The 20,946-nt window shown below is 37.1% G+C and overlaps 4 protein-coding genes across 5 annotated transcripts; 3 read left to right on the top strand and 1 right to left on the bottom strand.

Annotated features, from left to right (window-relative positions):
* The first annotated feature begins 7,781 nt into the window (after window positions 1-7,781).
* Window positions 7,782-8,550, top strand: LOC126759108 (protein singles bar). The gene is made up of 3 exons (XM_050473726.1): window positions 7,782-8,154; window positions 8,260-8,400; window positions 8,461-8,550. The coding sequence occupies exons 1-3, from the start codon at window positions 7,843-7,845 to the stop codon at window positions 8,536-8,538; spliced, it is 531 nt and encodes a 176-aa protein (XP_050329683.1). The 5' UTR covers window positions 7,782-7,842; the 3' UTR covers window positions 8,539-8,550.
* Window position 8,551: 1 nt separating this feature from the next.
* Window positions 8,552-13,532, bottom strand: LOC126759064 (anoctamin-8). Of its 2 annotated transcripts, XM_050473656.1 has the most exons (12): window positions 13,435-13,532; window positions 13,205-13,370; window positions 12,776-12,870; window positions 12,611-12,717; window positions 12,079-12,349; window positions 11,801-12,013; window positions 11,454-11,727; window positions 11,131-11,396; window positions 10,769-11,065; window positions 10,573-10,706; window positions 9,181-9,357; window positions 8,552-9,128 (listed from the first exon to the last, which is right to left on the bottom strand). In XM_050473656.1, the coding sequence occupies exons 2-12, from the start codon at window positions 13,245-13,247 to the stop codon at window positions 9,098-9,100; spliced, it is 1,908 nt and encodes a 635-aa protein (XP_050329613.1). In that variant the 5' UTR covers window positions 13,248-13,370; window positions 13,435-13,532; the 3' UTR covers window positions 8,552-9,097. The 2 variants fall into 2 exon arrangements, with proteins under 2 accessions (XP_050329613.1, XP_050329614.1); XM_050473657.1 differs by lacking the exons at window positions 13,205-13,370; window positions 13,435-13,532 and adding an exon at window positions 12,956-13,114.
* A 558-nt stretch (window positions 13,533-14,090) lies between these two features.
* On the top strand, window positions 14,091-16,195 carry LOC126759069 (mitoguardin). The gene is made up of 4 exons (XM_050473663.1): window positions 14,091-14,178; window positions 14,253-15,143; window positions 15,209-15,517; window positions 15,794-16,195. Exons 1-4 carry the CDS (start codon window positions 14,110-14,112, stop codon window positions 16,100-16,102), a joined length of 1,578 nt encoding a protein of 525 aa, XP_050329620.1. The 5' UTR covers window positions 14,091-14,109; the 3' UTR covers window positions 16,103-16,195.
* Window positions 16,196-17,217: 1,022 nt separating this feature from the next.
* LOC126759110 (uncharacterized) lies at window positions 17,218-18,036 on the top strand. The gene is made up of 3 exons (XM_050473728.1): window positions 17,218-17,464; window positions 17,538-17,717; window positions 17,791-18,036. Exons 1-3 carry the CDS (start codon window positions 17,411-17,413, stop codon window positions 18,028-18,030), a joined length of 474 nt encoding a protein of 157 aa, XP_050329685.1. The 5' UTR covers window positions 17,218-17,410; the 3' UTR covers window positions 18,031-18,036.
* The last annotated feature ends 2,910 nt before the right edge of the window (window positions 18,037-20,946 follow it).

Genomic DNA, 20,946 nt, shown 5'->3' with positions numbered 1-20,946 from the left:
GTTGGCGCAGATTGTGGGGTCTCCTTTTTTATGGATTGGGCATAGCGCACTTAAATTCCAATCGTTGGGCATGCTTTCGTCCGACCATATTTTACAAAGAAGCAGATGCATGCTCCTTATCAGTTCTTCGCCGCCGTGTTTGAATAGCTCGGCCGGCAATCCGTCGGCCCCTGCCGCTTTGTTGTTCTTCAGGCGGGCAATTGCTATTCGAACTTCTTCATGGTCTTCTTCATAGTGATTCACTCAAATAAAAGAGGCGAAATTTGATCAATAGAACAGGTGTAATGTTCGCCAAAGTAATGGGAGATCTCGTACTAATTAGATTACTCGCTAAAAGCTTTTGCAGCTTGAATGGGATGTGCTACTACAACCAACATATTCTCCAGACTTGGCTCCTTCGAACTATTATTTGTTCCGGTCTCTGCGAAAATGTTTGGAAATGGAACCTACACCTCAAATCGAGATGTCCATAAACCACTTGGAACAGTTTTTTGCTTAAAATTTTTATGAGCGTGGATTCAATCTCTTGCCCGACTAATGGCAAATGGTATTAGATCAAAATGGAGAATACGACTACTTTCATAAAATATTTTACACAGTAAAAAAATCTTGTTTGAATTGCACTAAAAAACAAAGTTACTTAGTGAACAACCCAATAACAATTTTGTTCGTGACCGGCAGCAGTTCTAATTCAGTTCTAGTTGTAATAATCCTAGGCTCCGTTTTGTGCAAAACAGCAGACTTTGTTTAACTGTACTTAAGCCTATCTTATAAACTCAAACCGCAGCTAAAACTTTTCCCCGAGGCCGGAAGTCCGAAGCTGCTTGAATAGAATGTGAGAGAATATTGCTTTGTTGTGATCACACCCTTGAAGAAAGTTGTTAGTGCTATTTTCATGTGTGCTCAACGGAAAAGTCGTTAAATTCTTATCTGATCCCTTAAATATTCAATGCTTATTTTTAAGCACTTGAATGTCTAAATTTATCCCCCCATAAGTAATTATTAGAACTGACGTCAATTGTGAAAACTAAGGGCTATCTTTATTCAAAACAGTGTATTGTGCCCTTTATGACCCATGAAATGCTCGATTTTAAATTAAACAGCGTCACAATTAAGTGATGCAATAAAGTTTCACCCAATTTTCGAACTTTCTCAGTCGGAAAACAATCAAGCTTAATTGATTTGTTTTGAAGAGCTTTAAAATCCGCTCATGAATAATAATGATGTAATAAGCATTGTTGGTGTTTCTGTGTGAGAATACCGCAAATTCTTAGCTTTCTCAGCCGTATTTTATATACATATGTAATTTTATAGAAAACAACAACAATAATAATTGTGTGATGTGAAAGCTTCCAATAATTGCTTTAATTAAATGATAGTGTTACAATAATTAAACTTAATTAACTGCCTATTATTTGTGGCGCAGTAGAAAATAACACTTAATTAGAAATTTCAGAAATGTGATTTTTCTGGAAAACAAAGTTGATAACAATCTGTTTTATAAATACATTTGTAAAATAACGAAAGCAAGTAATAAAAATTTGTACGCAAAGTATTGAAAATTACAGATAACTACTAATTCTTAGAAGACATTTTCGTATGAAACAAATTAAGATGCTAAGAATCTATCAAGGGTTACTGAAATAGTGAAATATTTTAATTTTCTTACTGAAAAATCAGACTTAAAAACAATGGGTTAAGTTGGAGCAATCCCAGACTGGTCTAACTGAACGCTCAAACCCCCTCAATAAATATGGCTTTCCTAGATTGTCTTTTTGGCATAAGAGAGCTAGCAAAGGATCTCAACAACTCAAGACCAATGGATGAACTCAACACACTTTGGTTATGAATGCTAGACTCCTAAAAAGAGGTGCTTGATTTTGAGGCTTGAGGATCGTACGCACATCAAACGCATCTTTACTGGTGGTGCGACGTGGGTTTGTAAATAAGAGATCGAAATTCTCCAAATATTTAGCGGAAGGCGCTTCAAAAATGAGCTTAAACCGAAAAAAAATCGCAGAAGGCACTGATGACCATCCCACTCGAGGATATAACAAGTGCATGGGAAATTGGATTAGGCTTACTTGGCTCAAAAGAACCATATTTTGAAAGGCTATAATAAAAAATGGTATTAAAATACCGAATTTGCAGTTTTTCGTCAGTCCGAGTCAAATTTGAGCGAATATTCAGCTAGTATAATATTTAATAATCTTCTTCTGAATTGGTGTAGACACCACTTACGCCAACTGGAGATTCCAAGTGTAGCCAGGTTGTTGTTGGTGTTAATGCTGGTTCCAAGATAGATCATCGGCATATCATCGGCATACGCCAGCAGCTGTACACTCTTATAAAAGATTGCACCTGCTCGATTAAGTTCTGCAGCTCGAATTATTTTCTCCAGCAGTAGATTGTAGAAGTCGCACGATAGGGAGTCGCCTTGTCTGAAACCTCGTTTGGTATCGAACGGCTCGGAGAGGTCCTTCCCGATCCTGACGGAGCTTTTGGTGTTGCTCAACGTCAGTTTACACAGCCGTATTAGTTTTGCGGGGATACCAAATTCAGACATCGCAGCGTAAAGGCAGCTCGAAAGCAGCTTTGAAATCGATGAAGAGGTAGTGTGTTTCGATCTTCTTTTCAAGGGTATTTTCCAAGAATTTTCGTTTGTTGATTTTCGAGGCCTAAAGCCACACTGATAAGGTTCAATCAGTTTGTTGACGGTGGGCTTTAATCTTTCACACAATACGCTCGATAGAACCTTATACGCGATGTTTAGGAGACTTATCCCACGGTAGTTGGCGCAGATTGTGGGGTCTCCTTTTTGTGGTTTAGACGGAGCACAGTTAAATTCTAGTCCTCGGGCTTTCGTCCGACCATATTTTACAAAGAAACTGATGCATGCTTTTTCTCAGTTCTTCGCCGCCGTATTTGAATAGCTCGGCCGGCAACCGGTCGAACACACCCGAGCCAGAGAAAGACTCTCATTAATAAATCGATAAGAAATAGTCAATATTCTCCCTCACAAACTCAATCGTAGAGGGAATAAGCACTCATAATCAGAGCTTTTATATATATAATAAACGATATCGGTGGAAGATATCCAGATTGAACCCATATCACTAACAAGGCTTTTAGTATTTAACCATATTGATTTTTCCATGCTTTTAGCTATGGTAGAGAAGTCTTTAAGTGTTGGGTTTTTACAAGAAGCGCTTATTATTATGGCTCAAATTTTATGCCGGAAAGAAGAATATGCGCAAAATATTACAAAAACAAGAATAATTTTTTTATTCCATTTTTTATGATGCAATTTGGGCGAAATCTTAACTCAGACAGTATCAAAGATAATTGGGAAAAGAAAGAGCTGATGATTTTGCGTTTCTCACAAAAGTTTCTAAATATAAATACGGCTCCTCCAGGCCCAGAAAGCGCGCTAAATTTTAAGCCTAACTGCGCTGAAGACAATTTTACCATGCAATACTGCACCTACATTTAATTACATACTTATGTACATATGTAAGTACATGGAAGTATGTATGTATAATCAGCAAACTGCCGGCGAATTTCTTGCTTCGCCTTTTTAAAATCGGGTTTAAGTGCGCTTGGCGGCTGAAGGCGTGAATAAAAATTGCATAATCTTTTGTTTGTTTACATTGGCATACGTAATGACTAACAGTAAATTACAGAGCACCGCATAGCGTAAATTAGCACATCCAACTATTATTTAATGGCAGCGTTAATAACGCTTTTTATTTTAATTTTATTGCGATTTAAACACCGGTACCCGCATGCGCCCCCGTTTAATCCGAAGTGCTGCTGAAAAGTGGAAAGATTTATGCAGCAATTAATTCCTACCGATGTAAGATAAATGGCAATAAAAACTTGTTAAACTCTAGACAAACAGATCCCCTCGAAATTTATTCCGACAAATGATTGCTTGGCAGCACGGAAAGGTTTTTACAAAGGTTGTGAAATACTGAAATGCCACACACACACACACACACACACCCAAATACAAAAGCACTGGGCGTAGGTGAGAAAAGCCAGGCTTCGCTGATAGCTTTGGTTGCGATTTATTAAGTTGTAACTCAATATTTGTATATACAAACTGACATACGTATTTGATGGGAGGGCATAAGTATATATATATGTATGTATGTATATGTAGATCTCGTAGCCTCATTATAATCATTATATGTATATCATACATACTATCTATTCCCACATATTTTTCCGTGAAATTCATGTACATTTGAATTCCGAAGAAAATTATGCATTTATCTCATAGCTGTGCATTCTTAAACTGAGCAATACCAAAAACCCCGTCAGGATCGGGAAGGACTACTCCGACCTTTCGATATCAAACGAGTTTGCAGACAAGGCGACTCACTATCGTGCGACTTATTCAATCTACTCCTGGAGAAAATAGTTCAAGCTGTAGATCTGAATAGAGAAGATACAATCTTCTATAAGAGTGCTCAACTGCTGGCGTACGCCGATGATATTAAGTATATCACTGGCCATAACAACCGCGCCATTACTTCTGCTTTTTCCAGAATGGTTAAGGAAGCAATATAAATGACTCTGGTGGTGGCCGATGGCAATACGAAATATTTCATCTCATCGTTGCACTAGCGACTAGGCTCCCACGTCACTCTTGACAGTCATAACTGCGAAGTTGTAGATAATTTCGTCTATCTTGGAAATAGAGAACGTCGGCGTCGATTTCATCAAATTCCATGAAAAAATTCGGTCAACATCGCGTTAGAACGCTCGATATTGAATGTAACAGCATTTCCTGTCTTATTTCAATGAGTGGTGGCACCAAATGGTCAATAGAAAATGGACGCAAATGCGCCTCCTATAACACACGAGCATTTGATTCTCCCCGATAGCGATTGTTTGTTAACGAAGCTATTAAGCCAGGAGTTCATCTCATAAGATGATTTTGATAAGAAATAGGGACCCATGGCTGGTTAAACACAACGTTTTTTTCCTGTAGAGAAGAATACGCCAACGGCTCTTTTATCGTCAATAACAAGGGCAACACTGTGTTCACCGATAGATCAAGTGTGTTATTTCTATATCCCTCATCGGAGAATTATGTTTCCTGTGCATACCGCATATTACTCTGCTTAACTAATTTTTAGGACTTGATTTGAAAGTAAAATTAGAAACATCGTAATCACAATTTGCGTAACGTTAATCCAAAAGAATGTTCATTCATTTCACTTAATTACGAATCGTGTCTGCCTCGAGACTAATTTAACATATTATCAAGGCTTCACCAAATTAAGCTCTTCCATAAATAATTATTTATTTATATCATCTTAAGTGTGCTAAAGGAATACCATTGATGCAAAGATGGTGTTATGGTTAAAGAGTTAATATACATATGAATTTAGCATGATTTTACACGATCGAAAGAGCGGCCTCGTAAATTAGTCCATTTTAATAAAGACTCTATATTCTCTTTAATGCAAAGAGAAAGCAGAGAATAAGAGGAGACAGGATTGTTTTCGTTTATCAAATCAAGTCCATAATGCATGTGACGATGAGCTCTTGACCAACCAGAAAATCAGTAAGAAGGAAGGCTGCGACCAAAATTTGCCGAGGACCAGAAAACGAAAGTGTACGCGAAATTTTAGACTTGGGAGAGTGTCGTAATACCAGATGGAGATACAATTTAATTTGAGCTGAAGTATTCGCCATGCAAGATGTTAACGCCTTTTATAGGAGCGACTTGATATCTAACTTCATTTAGCCCCTTGAACTGCAAAGCTACCAGATAGGCTACAGGCTTAGTCCAAAGGGTAATAGATAGATCTTCCGCCGCAACTGTACTTCAAAGAGTGCGCGGACTTACTGGATTCGGTAGAAAGCGTTCTTAGCTAACGATCGAGCGGCTGGTCAGTTGTCTACGAGCACCTGGAGAGTCAGAACAAACATTTTCCCGCGACGTGTTTCTGTGAGTGGTGCAAGCCGAAAATACGTTCTTTAGAGCAGAGGTACGCCATTAAATTCTTTGTGAAACTCTGTAAATCTGCGACAAAGACGTTTGATATGATCAAGCAGGCTTACCCAGATGTTCCTTTAGCAAGAAGTGGTGTGTTTCGGTGGCACCAGGCCTTTTTGGAGGACTGGAAAGAGATCGCTGATGAAGACCGCAATTGCAAATTCCACCACGACAATGCCCCCACTCACAACGCCTTTCTTTTGAACAGCTACATAACCAACGCTTCGGCAGCCGCCCTACTGCCCAGATGCAGTCCCCTCGGACTTTTTTTGTTTCCTTGCCTGAAAAGACCGATGAAAGGCAAGCATTTTGAGACGACAGAAAGGATCTAAACAGCATGCACCTCGGCTCTCAAGGCTATTCCGGAGGATGCCTTCCGTAACGCTTTCAATGCTTGGAATCGCGCTAGCAGCGCTGCATCGACGCAGAAAGAGTCTATTTTGAAAGTTTTTAAAAAATTGTGAAGATTGGTTCAATAAAATTTTTTTTAATCGACTCAGTCCTATCACTTTCCAGACAAACCCAGTAAAATGCCGAACTGAAGCATAGGAGGTACTTTCTGCATGTATCGTCGGTTCTCATACCTATCCGGCTCGCATGTGCTGCCAGTAGGTTTTAACCTGTTAAGAGGCCAACAGCCGTCCAGCAGTCCTTTCGAAACGATATGTGAGTAAAAAGCATGCGTGTTTCCTTCACCTTGATCCATCTGTCAGCTCTTTCGGAAATATCATTCAATTAAATCTTTTTTTAATTAGCCCTAACCCTCAATAGGCACGTTTATAAATTTGACAGCAATAAAGCATTGCTTTTTGGGGAGAAGAAAGTACTGTTGATACCAGGGTTTAAATCAATCAGCATTATTTGGACTCTGCACCAGGGAAATCAACTGCTGTGATTTAGACCCACAGGCTTTTAGACAAAGTTGTGCAGAATGACCCGTCGAACATTTCCTGCATAAGCGATTGTATAGAAAAAAATCGACCCGCTCTAATGTACATACGTACTTGAGTATTTGATTTCGCATGCGTTTATGAATCTACTTAAGAATATACATATGTATATAACATATATAACATGTAATATTTATGTATATATGTACAAATATATGCATGTGTATGTGTACATTCACGTGCAGGCGATTGCATTTAGTCGAATTTATTTTCGTGCCTTGCAATTTGTAAACAAAAACGAAAAGAAAGACGCGGCTGCAGTAAACGATCTGTTTAGGTCAGGGACCACAATAGCGGCAGTCTGCTTGGGGGATCGAAAAGGAAACTATTTTTAGCATATCCTGTTGTGCATTTGCTTAGCTATGGAATGAAGGCGCATTTGACAAACAGTGCGTGAGTGAGAGCGCAGCGCGTATTTTTACAATTCGGCTTTGTTCATAAATAACCAAATATTTGTATGTTGCAATAAAGAAAATAAGAAGTTTTTAAAAGTAAAGAAAATATAAATTTAAAAATTAATAAAACAAAAATTAATTAAAAAAAAAATTAATTTAAAAAAAAAATTAAAAAAAAAATTAATTAAAAAAAATTAATTAAAAAAAATTAATTTAAAAAAAATTAATGAAAAAAAATTATTTTAAATGAAAAATTTACTTCATATTAAAGTTTTTAAAAACTAAAATTAAAAAAAAAATAATAATTAATTAAAAACTAATAATTAATTGAAAAAAATTAATTAATTAAAAAATTATAATTAATTGAAAAAAAAAAAAAAAATTACACCAAAAATTTAATTAACAAATATTTTATAAAAAAATTTTTATTACAAAAAAATATATATTAAAAAAGTTATTAACAAACTTGTGATTCCCTGGTGCCATGTCTTCATTTGGTATGCGTGGCATTGGCCAAAATTTTGGTTTCAAACTTTGTTGTTGTCGCGTGTGCACTTGCGTCAATTTCGGTTTCGTGAATTCGCGCGTGGGCCTGCTCAAAATACTCCAACTAACTTTGGCCTTCCTATGTGAGGGCCTACTAGTGCGTTATGGCGTGCCGGCAGCGGATACAATTGGACAAGCTTTGACCAGCATGCTGACGACGACCGCCTACTGCTTCACAACCACAACCATACTGATGATATGCTACTGCTTCTCCGAGAAGTCCTCCAGTCTTATTAGACAATCACTCTTCGTAAGTGGCTTTTAAGGGGTACTAAGCATATTTGCTTCAAAAATATGTACTCGAACTGTTTCACAGACCTTTTTTCTCATTTGAAATATTTATTTTCTTCGCCAGGAGACGCTCTTCAATGCAGTCGCTTGCAGCATGTACTTCAGCTCCTCCAGCTATATGGGTTTCGCCTGTGTTGTTTGGCTGCAACCGCAGTTTCTGGTGCGTCCCGGTTTTTGGGCCTATCCCGCAATGACGGCGACTTATGTAAGTGAGACAACCGTTATACTGACATGCAATATAATTAATTATAACGTTACTTTGCAGTATATGGGCTATGCGGCGGGCATTTTGCATGCCATCGACGCCTATTTGGCTTTCAGATATTACAGAGGGAGTCATTGACTTGAAAGTTAAGTATAGCAAAATAGTTGTTATGACTTTATTTAAAACATGTTTGTATGTATGTAAGTATAATACATTAATTTGTAAGAAATTCACATAAAACTTAAGTTGTTACATTGTGTGTGGCACACTTGAGGCACATAAGTGTGAGTATTTGTCTTAGCAATAATATTAATATTTGGTGGCATTTTTATATACAAAATAATTAAAATAATAATTTAGAAAGTAAAAGAATAACATAATTAATAATAAGTATAAAGTTTGTTATTAAAATATGATAATAAATAATTATAAATATTTTTTTAATAATAAAATATTATATTGTCAACTGCTTTCGGCAAAATAATGTTTTGGAAAAAAAAAATAAAATTATTAAAAAAAACTTTAAATTAAAATTAAAAGGAATAAAAAAAATTATTAAGAAAAATAAAAATTAATAAAAAAATATTATTTAACACATAACTGATTCACCACTAGTACTCAAGTGGATACAGATAGTGCATCTGCGCTCATTTGCCACTTTTAAGAGATTATTTTTTAGTCCATATTTCACATAGTTTTAGTCCATTTTGTTAAGCGCCTTGAATTTTCTGCAAATATATATTTATTATTTATGCTTTTCATATACCAAATCGAGCTTACTTCAGTTTTTTGTACGCCTCGTCCGATTCGTAGTCAGCCTTCAGCAAGGCTATGCGCACCCAACGCGGACGCTCGTGTATCACTTTGTGTATAACGAATTTTAAACCCAACAGCAGATGTTCGAAGAGTATAAACGTGATGTCGGGCATTTGTGGAAATAGTTTTGAGAAAAATCCTCTGCAAATGAAAGAGTTAGTATTAGTATAGGATACAGTTTAAATGTTTATAAAATTTTAAAATTTTTAAACACAAAATTGGAATTAAAATTTTGAAAATCTAATTTTTATTCTAAAAAGGTTTTTTAATTAATAAATTAAAATTTTGATCACAAACTTGGAATTAAAATTTTGAAAATCTAATTTTATACTAAAAGTTTTTTTTAAAAAAAAAATTCCCAAAATTTTAAAAGATGAAAATCTAATTAAAATTTTGAAAAGTGTTTGGGATTTGAAAATTAAATATGTATATGTAGTTATTTAAATTAATTGGAAAATCGGAATTAAATATTGAAAAATACATTTTTAACCCCAAAATCAAAATTATAAATTGATAAAACATATGTAAGTTTGGGATTTGAAAATTAAATATAGTTTTTTAAATTAATTGGAAAATCGGAATTAAATATTGAAAAATACATTTTTAACCCCAAAATCAAAATTATAAATTGATAAAACATAGTATGTAAATAGTTTAAATGTGTAAGTTCGCTTTAGAGTATTGAAGATGATAGCTCGGTTCGAGCTCTAATTCGAAGTTTTAAAACGCGAACTTCAATAGTGCAAAAAAATGCAAATTCAAAAACTTTTTTTTTACAATTACAATTACAATTTTTTTAACTTACAACTTTTCTTTTAAACTAAAAACTTTTTTTGAACTTACAACTTTTCTTTTAAACTAAAAACTTTTTTTTTTGAATATTGAATTAAATATTAGGAATTAATATTAATCTTTTTTAGTTTTCAACCCGATATTTGGAATTAAATTATTATTTTTTTAATCAAGTAACAGTACTTTTAATTTTATTTTTAATATTTAAATACGGAAATAGAAATAATAGAAATGGAAAAAGTTATCTAAGATTTTCGAGATTACTAAATAAAAAAAATTAATTTAAATTTAAAATATAAATAAATTAATTTTAATAATTAAATTTTTTTATTTAGTAATCTCGAAAATCTTAAATAAAATTTAAATAATTATATTATTTTTTAAGACATCATTTGCAACCTTGGCTCTAATATTTGGCATATCATGAACCATCTAGCAAAATTTCCACAAATAGGTATCCGTTATTAATGGTTGCTTCAACATCTATTTCCTCCACACTAATATAAATTGACACACATAACCAAACACTATAAAACAAAACTGCATAAATATTTTCTTACTCACTTCACATTTGGCTGCAAATAGAGCAAACCACAGTTGCTCAGAATCGCCATCACCGAAAGCAATTCAAAGGCCGACTGCCAAGCGCCAGTATTCTTCGCGCGTCTACCGAATGGACGTTTGAATATGTTACAGAGCTATAACGGAGGCATAACAAGTTACGATATATACAACATGTAAACTAAAAAAATCAATTTACCTTGAACAAATCGATATGCATGGCGAAAATGTTGTTGATTAACGCGCCCAAAGCAGCAAATGGCGCTACGGCGGCGAAGAGCACCACATAACCGAACTGTATGCACATCTGTAGGTAATCCTCATAGGTCGATTGATACTGATCGAGTCCAGCTTCATAAAAGCATTGTTCGTAGCGTGCCAAATCGCTGACATTAGACTTTACATCCTCATCGATTTCCTTATGCATATACTTTACGAATTTCTGACGCACCACAGCCAAGAGAGGAATGCCAATTTCTTGTGCAATGCAAACAATCTGTTGATGTGAAAAATAAAAGCATTATGTAGTGTATTTTTAAATGCAAAAATTATCATAAGCACCTGAAAGATGAGCAACTGCATCATTAGCTGATATTTTAATTGTTGCAAGTCCCGCAGCACAAATGCAATGTAGAATAGTGAAAAGAAATTATTGACAATTTCAAAAAGCATTAACTTATTCACACGATGACGATCGTATTGGGAGCGTGTGCGATGATTTTCCTGGTCAGTCAAAAAGGTAGCTAACTTCTCGTAAGCCCACGAGAAAATAGCGATGAGTATTGATTGTACGATAACGGGTATGTATAGTAACCAAGAGTCAGGACCTGGAAAAATTAGCTTTATTAAAAAATATATATTTTTAAGAGTATTTTCACACCTACCAAAATCTGCTAGTACCTCGGCTTCTATCTGAAACTGGTACAGAGCAAAATAAGATGCTGCTGCGACGCACATTAGCACGACAGGATATGAAACACAATACATTTGTAAATAAGTATAACGCATGGGATATTGCAACATCATTTTGCCCGTGATGGGATCCGGTTTTAAGACGCCATAATACGCTGTGCGCGGTTTGTCCAGACTACTCATCTCAATATTACCCCAACGGTATGAATAACCAGAGCACTTGCGCTTCCACAGTTCCAGAAAAATCTAAACCATATAAAATATTAATTTTGAGAGAAAATAAAAAAATATATTTTTTTTTCATAAAAACTACAACTACCGTTGTCCAAAGCACATAGAAACTGCAAACCAATGACAAATTCACATTCCACACACATTGCAGCATACCGAAAATGGCGGGAAATATTAGTGCCTTCGTGTAGAACTCAGTAAAACCGAAGTAGAGTGCAATGCTTGCGCCAAAATAATTGCATATATCTTCAATGGGCAATTGGCGACGTTTCCAATCAAATGCGAATCTATCTAGATACTCCTAGAAATAATAGTAGAAAGAAACAAAATAAGTAAATAAAATATTAAGTAATTTGCAACACTTACAATATTGTGTAGTGGGAAGAAATCTTCTACTATGCCATTTTTTATATAGGACAGAATTGCTGGCTTGACGATATCTTTAATCAGCACTGGACCTTCGAACTCACGCACAATATCTGCAGGGGTCATGCCAGGCAGCAAATAATCGGATATGCAATCGCAATTGAACTTCTGCATGCTCCCGGTGATGGTGAGCTTACTCAATTCGGCCTCATCGGCGAATCGCAGCAGTGTGTCCGTAGAGGCAGATAGATAAAGATACTTTTCAGTTTTGCTACAACAGAAGACAGGAAATGTCATTAATATTTTTACTTGTTTGATCATCAATCAATTTCGGATCAGACCAGAATATTTAAAAACTCATTTTAAAATTACAGGGACCTTGATTCTCTTCTTTTATTACAATTTTGGTATTTCTTTTTATTACATTACCGTAAATTTCTTAAGCAGAATATTTTTGTTTAAATATTGCAGTTATTAGAGGTTAGGAAAAGGCAAACACACACACACACACAACACCATAATTTGCACATACCTTACAACCTCAAGCGTTGTAAGCACTTTGAATTCTTGTATTATCTTCTCCACATCTTGGCAGTGGCGCAATTTGGCCTTGTCCGAGAAAATTATTACGGCATATGTCTGAAAAAGTTCATAGTAATTGAAATACGTGCAACTTAAATGGGGTGAGATCACTTACCCTCTCGAAATCGGGTACATCAATTGATTGCTTTTGTCGTATGCTCCGTTGGCGCCGGAACAACTGATTCTCGATAATCGAGGTAATGCGTGGACCTTGTAAAATAATAATAAATTGAAATTATGTATTTCATAATCATTTGGAGAAATAGAAGAAAATTTTTAAATACAAAATACACACTTTTGGCACCATCTGACATTCTTCACTCTTTATTGTATTAATAAATATATGTATCTAATAATTTTGGCCACCTCTTCACCACCAACAATTATCACCTACAACAACTTTTTGGCAATGTATGAATATGCAGCAAAAATACTTCAAAAATACATAAATACAGTATAAGTATGAACCTACTTGATATGGTGTAAGAGAAATAAACAAATAAACAATAAACATGCAGTAAGAATTGTCAAAATCACTAAGCACCAGCAACAACAATTCGATATAACGTTGTCATCTTTGCCGGCATTTGTGTTTTTGTTACGAAGGGGCGCCTTTTCGCCCTTTGGTGGCTTGCTAGCAGCACCGCCTGGCATGCGATCCCATTCCCATAGAACTTCAGCTTCCGGATCAGGGTCGTAATTATTGCTTTCTGTAATAATTGAAAAATACATTCATACTTTTTTGCAAAAATATTAAAATACTGTTCATAATACTGGGTGAATTTGGAGCGCTGTGAGGGAAAAACATTTGTAATTGAGGCAGATGGTTTTTGTCTGATTGGCAGCACCACTGTTATTCTATAGAAATGTCAATTGAACGTGATTTCCAAACTTTACACCGTTTGTGTTTTTCTTTTTCCTCCGCTGTTATTGTTATTTGGGAATCTTTCAAGTCTTTCGCTAATCGCTGTGATGCAATAGAAAGTGTTGTTGGCTTTTATTTAATAAATTCCGCAGGTGAAAGTGAAAATCGCAGCCGTGAAAAAATAAAACAAATATTTTTCTTTCAAAAGAGCAGAGAAAAGTGTGAAACTGTTTTCAAAACTAAAGTGCAAAGTGTGAAAAATCGAAGTGTGTTTGACATGGAGCAACTGAATATAGTGAAAGATACATGAAGTAAAGGGTTATTCCATTTAGGTAATATGAACTCACTTTAGAGGACTTTGAGATTTACCTTTGTATTGATTCGGCGCTTTCATGTAGGCAATTATATATTTGCCGGTTGCATGACTTTCTTTACAGCAACGCTTACCGACCTCGCCGCAACCACTGACACAACTGCAGCACCTAACCTACAAAGAGCGATCGGGCGTAACCGAAGCAATGGTTGAGAGCGTATGAACAAATATTAAATTTCTAGTATAAAATAATATAAGACGCTCAAACAAAATGCAGGGCTTAATTCCAAAATGGTCAAACATTCGCGTGCTTCCCTTCCGTATGACTACCTCGCAAAAGGTAATTGCAATTAGTGTTTACATATTTAATTATAACGTATACTTGTATACTAAGTAAAATTTTTTCACAAACAGGTTGTTTTCTTCTCGCTAACGGCGGGCGTAGCCTTACTTGGTGTGCTCGCACGCTTTCTACGGCGTAGAAAACCACCGCGTCCGCCTCGTCGTACGCGCAAATATACCGGACGACGCACACGAAACAGTATGCGCAGCCCTAACGATATGATATCTATAGCCGGTTCCAAGGCATCTGCACGTTCCGGCAGTCCACCCGGTTCAACGGTCGCCTATTCGGACCGTATGTCACTTGCGTCTGGATCCATAGGTGCTGGAGCACTAGTATCTACTACGCAAAGCCAGACAGGTGCCATAGTTGTACACTTAACCGCACAACAATTAGGTGTAATGGGCATGGAGGCTTTGGATACAGTTATAAATTATTGGGAAGATGCTTTAGCTGCGCATAATTCACCCGGTGGCGTGCCGGCATTACTTACCACTGCTGAAGAGTCTGAATTTTGTCGTGAAATACAAAATTTACTTGACATGGCCTACACGTTGCAGGAACAAAGTGAATTGCTGTTCTTAGATCAGCGTTCCGTGCTATTTCGGGACGAACCGTCTATAGATGAGCTGGAAGAAGATGGTCATGCGCTAGATGATGGCATAGAGGACGACAAACGTTCGCACAGATCGATTATGAGCCGCACCGGTTCCGATCCAAATTTCGATTCGGCTGAAAGTTTTGCTTCGGCTTTAGACCAAGTAGCCGATATGCGCGATTTTGAGGAATTTGTAGACACATCGTATGATCAATATCCATTATACAATGCAGCGTTGAAACATCATGACGAAACGCCTATACCTTACCGCACTATACGCGCTGATCTGGTGAACTGTTCCAGTGACACGGAATATTTGGTGAAGTTGCACTGCGTGCGTTTAGCATTTCAATACTTGTTCAAGGTTAGTGCTTGCGAACTGACATGCATATATTTGTAGAGTTTTATATTTATATGCATCTCTTTCAGGATCCAGCAATTGGTCAATGGGTCTGCGACACAGGACGTCAAATACTTACCGACCTACTTTGCCTGGGCGATAAGGACACTAAGGAATTTCTCGTTGGTTACGAGGATATGGTGAACTATTTGCAAAATCCGAGTAATTGGGATGAGATACAAAAAGAACTGGAGGCGCGCAACGTCAAAGCGATGACTTTTTACGACATTTGCCTGGACTTCATTGTATTGGACTCGTTTAGAGATCTAGATGCGCCACCCGCCAGTGTAACGGCGGTCGTACAAAATCGTTTTCTCTCCAATGGATTCAAAGAAATGGTGAGTTATATAATTTTATTCAATTTATGTGGTATGCTTGTGTTATCCGACGCAATATGCGCTTAACAACGGATGCTGCAAAATACAAACATTGCACGCATATAAGTATCTTCAAATATATGATAAGAATACGCGTATTTATTGTTAAAGCAACACGTTATCACGCACATTGCGCGATAAGCAAACGTTTGTGCTGCTGTCATAAGTTTGAAACCACTGTTACTCTGAAAATCTTGCATACCTTTAGGCGCTCATTTTAATCATTCTTTCTTGCAGGCACTCAGCACAGCAGTTTGGTCGGTGCTAAAGGCCAAAAAACATGGACTCAAATATACTAACGGATTTATGGCTCACTTTTATGTTATCTCCGAGCAATTATCACCACTCATGGCCTGGGGTTTCTTCGGACCCGATGAAAATTTGCGCGACATTTGCCATTACTTCCGCGATCAAATGCTGGGCTTTCTAGCGGATATATTTAGCTTTCAAGCCAGCCGCTATACAACTGTCGAAGAGTTTGCCGAAGATATACTGCAACACATGAAGACGCGTGTCAATAATATTGGTGTGAAGTTTAGTCAATAGTTGCATAACAAAAGTTAAAAATTGACGATTTACAAAATAAATTTAGGAAAACTAAATCAAATAGATTTGAAAGGATTTAGAAGTAATTTCAAATTATTATTTTTTATTTGGTTAAGTATATTTTAGTTAAGCGCTTAATTTTAGCTAAGACATTAATTTTAGTATTGAACAATTTAAAATAATTACTGCAAAATTTGTAGCATAAGCGCGTTGAAACAATTTTTTTTTGTATATACTTTTGTACATATGTATGTCGATATGTATGCATACATTTTGTTTTTGCAATGAATAATGTACTACCAATTCCATAATGTTGTGAACAGCTTTTACTATTCCAATTGTCGGCGCGTGTGCTTGCTCAATTTGTGTATATGAAATGCTATGGTGTGAGTATGTGTGGAGTCTCTGCCGCCATTTTAGTGTGTTCCTCGCCATGCAACTCGCATATGAATTTGTATATTTGCATTGCTGCGAAAATAATTATGTTACCAATGTACACGCGCTAGATCTTCATACTTTCTTGTAATTTTTGATTTTTTTGTAGGTTATAAGAGAAAAATATTTTAAAGCGAAATATAAATGAATTTTGAATTAATTAATTATATGCCATAAGCAATTGTTATTAAAAACTGAAATGCATATTTCTTTAAATATTTAGTTATTACTTTTAACTAGTACAAAATGTATAAAAATTGTTATAGGTCCACATTAAGCCAGCTCAGCATGTAGTTGCCGTGAATATTTCATTATTATTAATATTATCGGCCTCAGCTGCAACGGTTGCGTGGCAGTTATATTTTCTTACAAATTTCGTAGCCAAATAAGCCAACACTCACAACTACATACATACGCGTATACTTACTCGTTAAAGCAAGCACTACAATTTGTTAATATTTGCAATATGCTATACTTTAAAAAAAAAATTAAGAACAAAAAACTTCTGGAATTAATGTTAACAAGTAGCAAAAGCATTTAAACTCTTTATAATTATTCTCTACACACATTCGTTGTGGGATTTTCATTATTTTATATGCAATAAAATTATATATATTATAACAATAATATTTCAACTAAAATATATAGTAAATTTATTTTATAAAAAAATAAACAAATCTTTTTAAAATAATTGCTAAAAATCACTGTAAATGAGAATATAACCTAGAAATCAAGGCGGCGAAATTGTGGCAGGTTTATTGACAAAAAGTGAGTTACAAAAACAAAAAAAAAACAGTTGTAAAGCTGTACGCACAAACATTTGTGTTTAAAAATACATAAAGCAAATACTTGTAAAAGAGCATTGCGTGCAGTATGAAGTGTCCTGCGGTGAAGGAGTGGATCTCCATTCTTGAAATCATAATTGCAGTAAGATTGACTACATATACATATGTATATACAAGTAATAATATCACTTTATATATACAAACGTACAATGTAGGTGCTGTGCCTGCTTGCCATTTTGTTGCTGTCATGCGTGATCACCTTCCCGGACGATATGCATATGTTCTTGTATCAGTGCTCACTGGCCACAACAATGGTGCTGTGCTTGATCTTTGGCTTCAGCACCTGGTTCTACAGTTCTAACTATCCGAAAACGCGTTTTCATGTGCGCATATTTGTAAGTACCCACATATGTACATATGTATATCTTGTAAGGATGCTGGAGTTGGAGGAGTTGCTTTCATTTGCAGATTGTTATTGTGCTATGGACGATGTTTGTTTTTGGACTTGTCACCGCAATCCTATTTGATATGCAATTCTTCGGGGAGTATGTGTACGAGCATTTCGAACGCGATATTTTCGATAAATCGGAGTATTTGCTCTTGTATATTGCTATGCTGTTGGGCATCGTGGCGCTGTTTTTACTCTTTGTTGTCAATATAATATTAACTGTAGGCGTTTGTCGAAGAGCTAGAAAGAATCGCAAATAAAATGAGTGCTACCTATAATATGCAGTGTATTAAATTCATGTGTCCAAGTGAGTTGTGTGTGTGACCACTAGCAGGAGCCTAACGAGTTCATGCTTTCGAAGCATATGAAGCTTTTCTCCAAGAATTCAACAACGGTGCGGAACTTATGTGAAATTGGTTGCTCTCTACAATTTATCGGATAAGAAAGAAAGATACATAACACGTACATATAAGTGGATTGGCTTGTTCAAATATTTTGCCAAAGTGTGAAGACACGTGTGACAGCTTCTTTGTAGATTGGAAAAAGGTATGAATGGAAAGGACGTTGTTGTATTTCTTGTAGTGGCAGAAAATATTCCTGAAGTAATGGCCTTAACCAGAAACCACCCTGCGACGCTGCCTCCAGGACTGAAGAGGTGGATCATGAACTATCTGAGCAGTCGTCACACCACATCCCTACAACGACCAGAGAGAGTTTCCATTACCTAGTACACTGATGATTGCACGATATTGACATCGGGCAATGGGATCAATGCCATGTGTTCAAAGGTAAACGGCTATCTCTTCGACCTTTTACGCTTCTTCGCTGCACGGAACTTAACACTCTTCCCCCCTTAATCCACAGCGACCATATTCACAAACTTTACGAAGCAGTACAGACTTGACCTTAATACCGCAGTCGATGGCGTTAAGTTTCCGACTGTCAATAATCGTAAAATTTTAGGTGTGTCCTTCACTCCTCATACGACCGTGATTATCACCAAAGTACAGAGTCGCAACAAAATCCTCAAGTCGCTAGTCGGCCGCACATGGGGAAAGAACAAAGAAACGTTATTAGCAACTTACAAGGCAATCGGCCGGCCGGTCTTTAGTTACGCCGCATCAATATGGTCGCCTAGATACAGTGAAACGTAGACGAAAAAGCTCCAGACTTGTGAGAATACTGCACTCCGGACTACGACAGGATGCCTCTTGATGTCTCCTACCGAACACCTTCATAGTGAGACCCATATGATCTCAGTTAAGGAGCATAATGGACTCCTTTCTAAGCAGTTCCTACAGGAGTACTGTCGCATAAATCATCCTTGCAGTCACCTTCTTGGAGCGGAAATGCCTCCTGGGAGCATCTAGAGGTCATTCCTCAACTACGTCGACATCAAACAATACGCCGACCAGACTTCGGACGCAACTAACTTCCGACAAGCACTGACTGCCTCACGGCGGAGCTATCAATACCTTCACCGACTCCCTCTCGCGTACTTGGAGTCAAACCACCAACCATTGCAGACGAAGAGCGCGTGTTCCCTCGAGAAACACGAGTGACCGTAGCGCAGCTTCGTTCTGGATACTGTAGCAGGTTAAACTCCTACTTGTCCAAAATAGACCACAACATACCTTATATATGTCCTGCGTGCAATGAGTATCCGCATGATACTGGCCACCTCTTTCCATGTCCCACTAACCCTACTCATCTGACACCGCTCTTCCTTTGGTCCGACCCAATCGAAACAGCACGTTTCTAGGGCCTACCGTTGGATGACATCGACGGCAACTTATATAATCCTTACCATTACAACGGGTATCAGGTACGCGTTACAACAACAACATTCCTGAAGTAATTTCGAGGTATGAGAGCCGAGTTAACAGTCTTTCGCTGGATAAAAATCAGGGTCCGTATCGGCTACTTAGAACCGACTGTGGTGGAAAGGTCGTCGAGTACCGCATCGAAGCTATCAATATTAGCCGCCTTAATAAATTCGTGGTCGGCTCAAAGCTTACCATTTATACATTAGTATCCATTAAACCTCACATAAGAGTTTTAGACATCCCAAAGATCAGTGCTTCAACTATGTGAGTAGGATCATTCTCAGGTTTGAGAGATTAATCCGAAACCTAGCCCGAAAAAAAGTGATATTTTTGAATATCTTGTTGATTTAAGTCTCCGCCTCAGTTGAAGATAGAAATTAAGCGTATAAAGCTGCGGTATATAAACCTTTTGAGAACACTTATGGACGTGGTTCTACTTATAATCTCAAACCATACTTATTAAGAAGAAAAGAAACTTTGAACCCACTGCATCCTGTGGCGAAATGAGACTGACTGACTTTGCCGGAGTACGTTATTTGCTATTTTCGAGGGCTATTCTTGTTGTTGTAACTCTTAGCTAAAACCTGTTTGGAGGAAAACTAATTGTTGGCGAAGTCATAGATTGATAAACGAGGAATGTATCGCGACATGAGATCTATTGTGCCCTCTTCTAAATCACAAAGACTCACCTGGCCCCAGCATATTGATAAAGTCCAATATTCTGTAGGATGCTAGCGAAGCCATGTGATCCTTATTTGGAAACATGGATCCAAGGGCGGTCAATTAGCAGGAGTTCTGGTGTTTTAGGCTCCCTGTCGCAGTGAAGAGTTCAGGTCCTACTATGTTCGTGGATGCTGTGGAGGGTGCTGCGACGAGACTACCTTGCTTCTGCCACATCCTTCTGCCGTAATTTGTAGAAGTGTGTGTTTCGCTACCTGACCGATCACTAGATGAAGCGGTGTGAGCTTAAGTATGACTTCAAGTGCTGCCGTCAGATAAGTGCGCATTGCACGCGACATGCAAGTCGTTTCAACTTCGGTAGTTGGAGCCCTAACGAGGTCTGCGAAGCTTTTGAGGCCCAGGCCATCGTTCCATACATGATTATCGGTCGCACGATCACCTAACGATCCTTGACTTGCAGCGCTAGTATTTTCCAGCCAGCCGATTACACCCCAATAGTGCTTTAGTCGCCTTGACCAAAGTCCGGTACACATGCTGCTTCCACCGCAGAGAGGAATCCAGCGTGAGACCAAGGATTTTGACATTGCTGATGCTCTCTGCTTCCAGTTGTAAGGTTCCTAAGACCGGGCAGAGACCTACATCTCGTGAATGGCGAAGTTATATCACGAG

Source organism: Bactrocera neohumeralis, chromosome 5, assembly GCF_024586455.1.
Source record: "Bactrocera neohumeralis isolate Rockhampton chromosome 5, APGP_CSIRO_Bneo_wtdbg2-racon-allhic-juicebox.fasta_v2, whole genome shotgun sequence".
Classification (NCBI taxonomy): domain Eukaryota; kingdom Metazoa; phylum Arthropoda; class Insecta; order Diptera; family Tephritidae; genus Bactrocera; species Bactrocera neohumeralis.
Note: the sequence above shows the minus strand (reverse complement) of the source record. Positions and strands in the feature narration are given on the sequence as shown.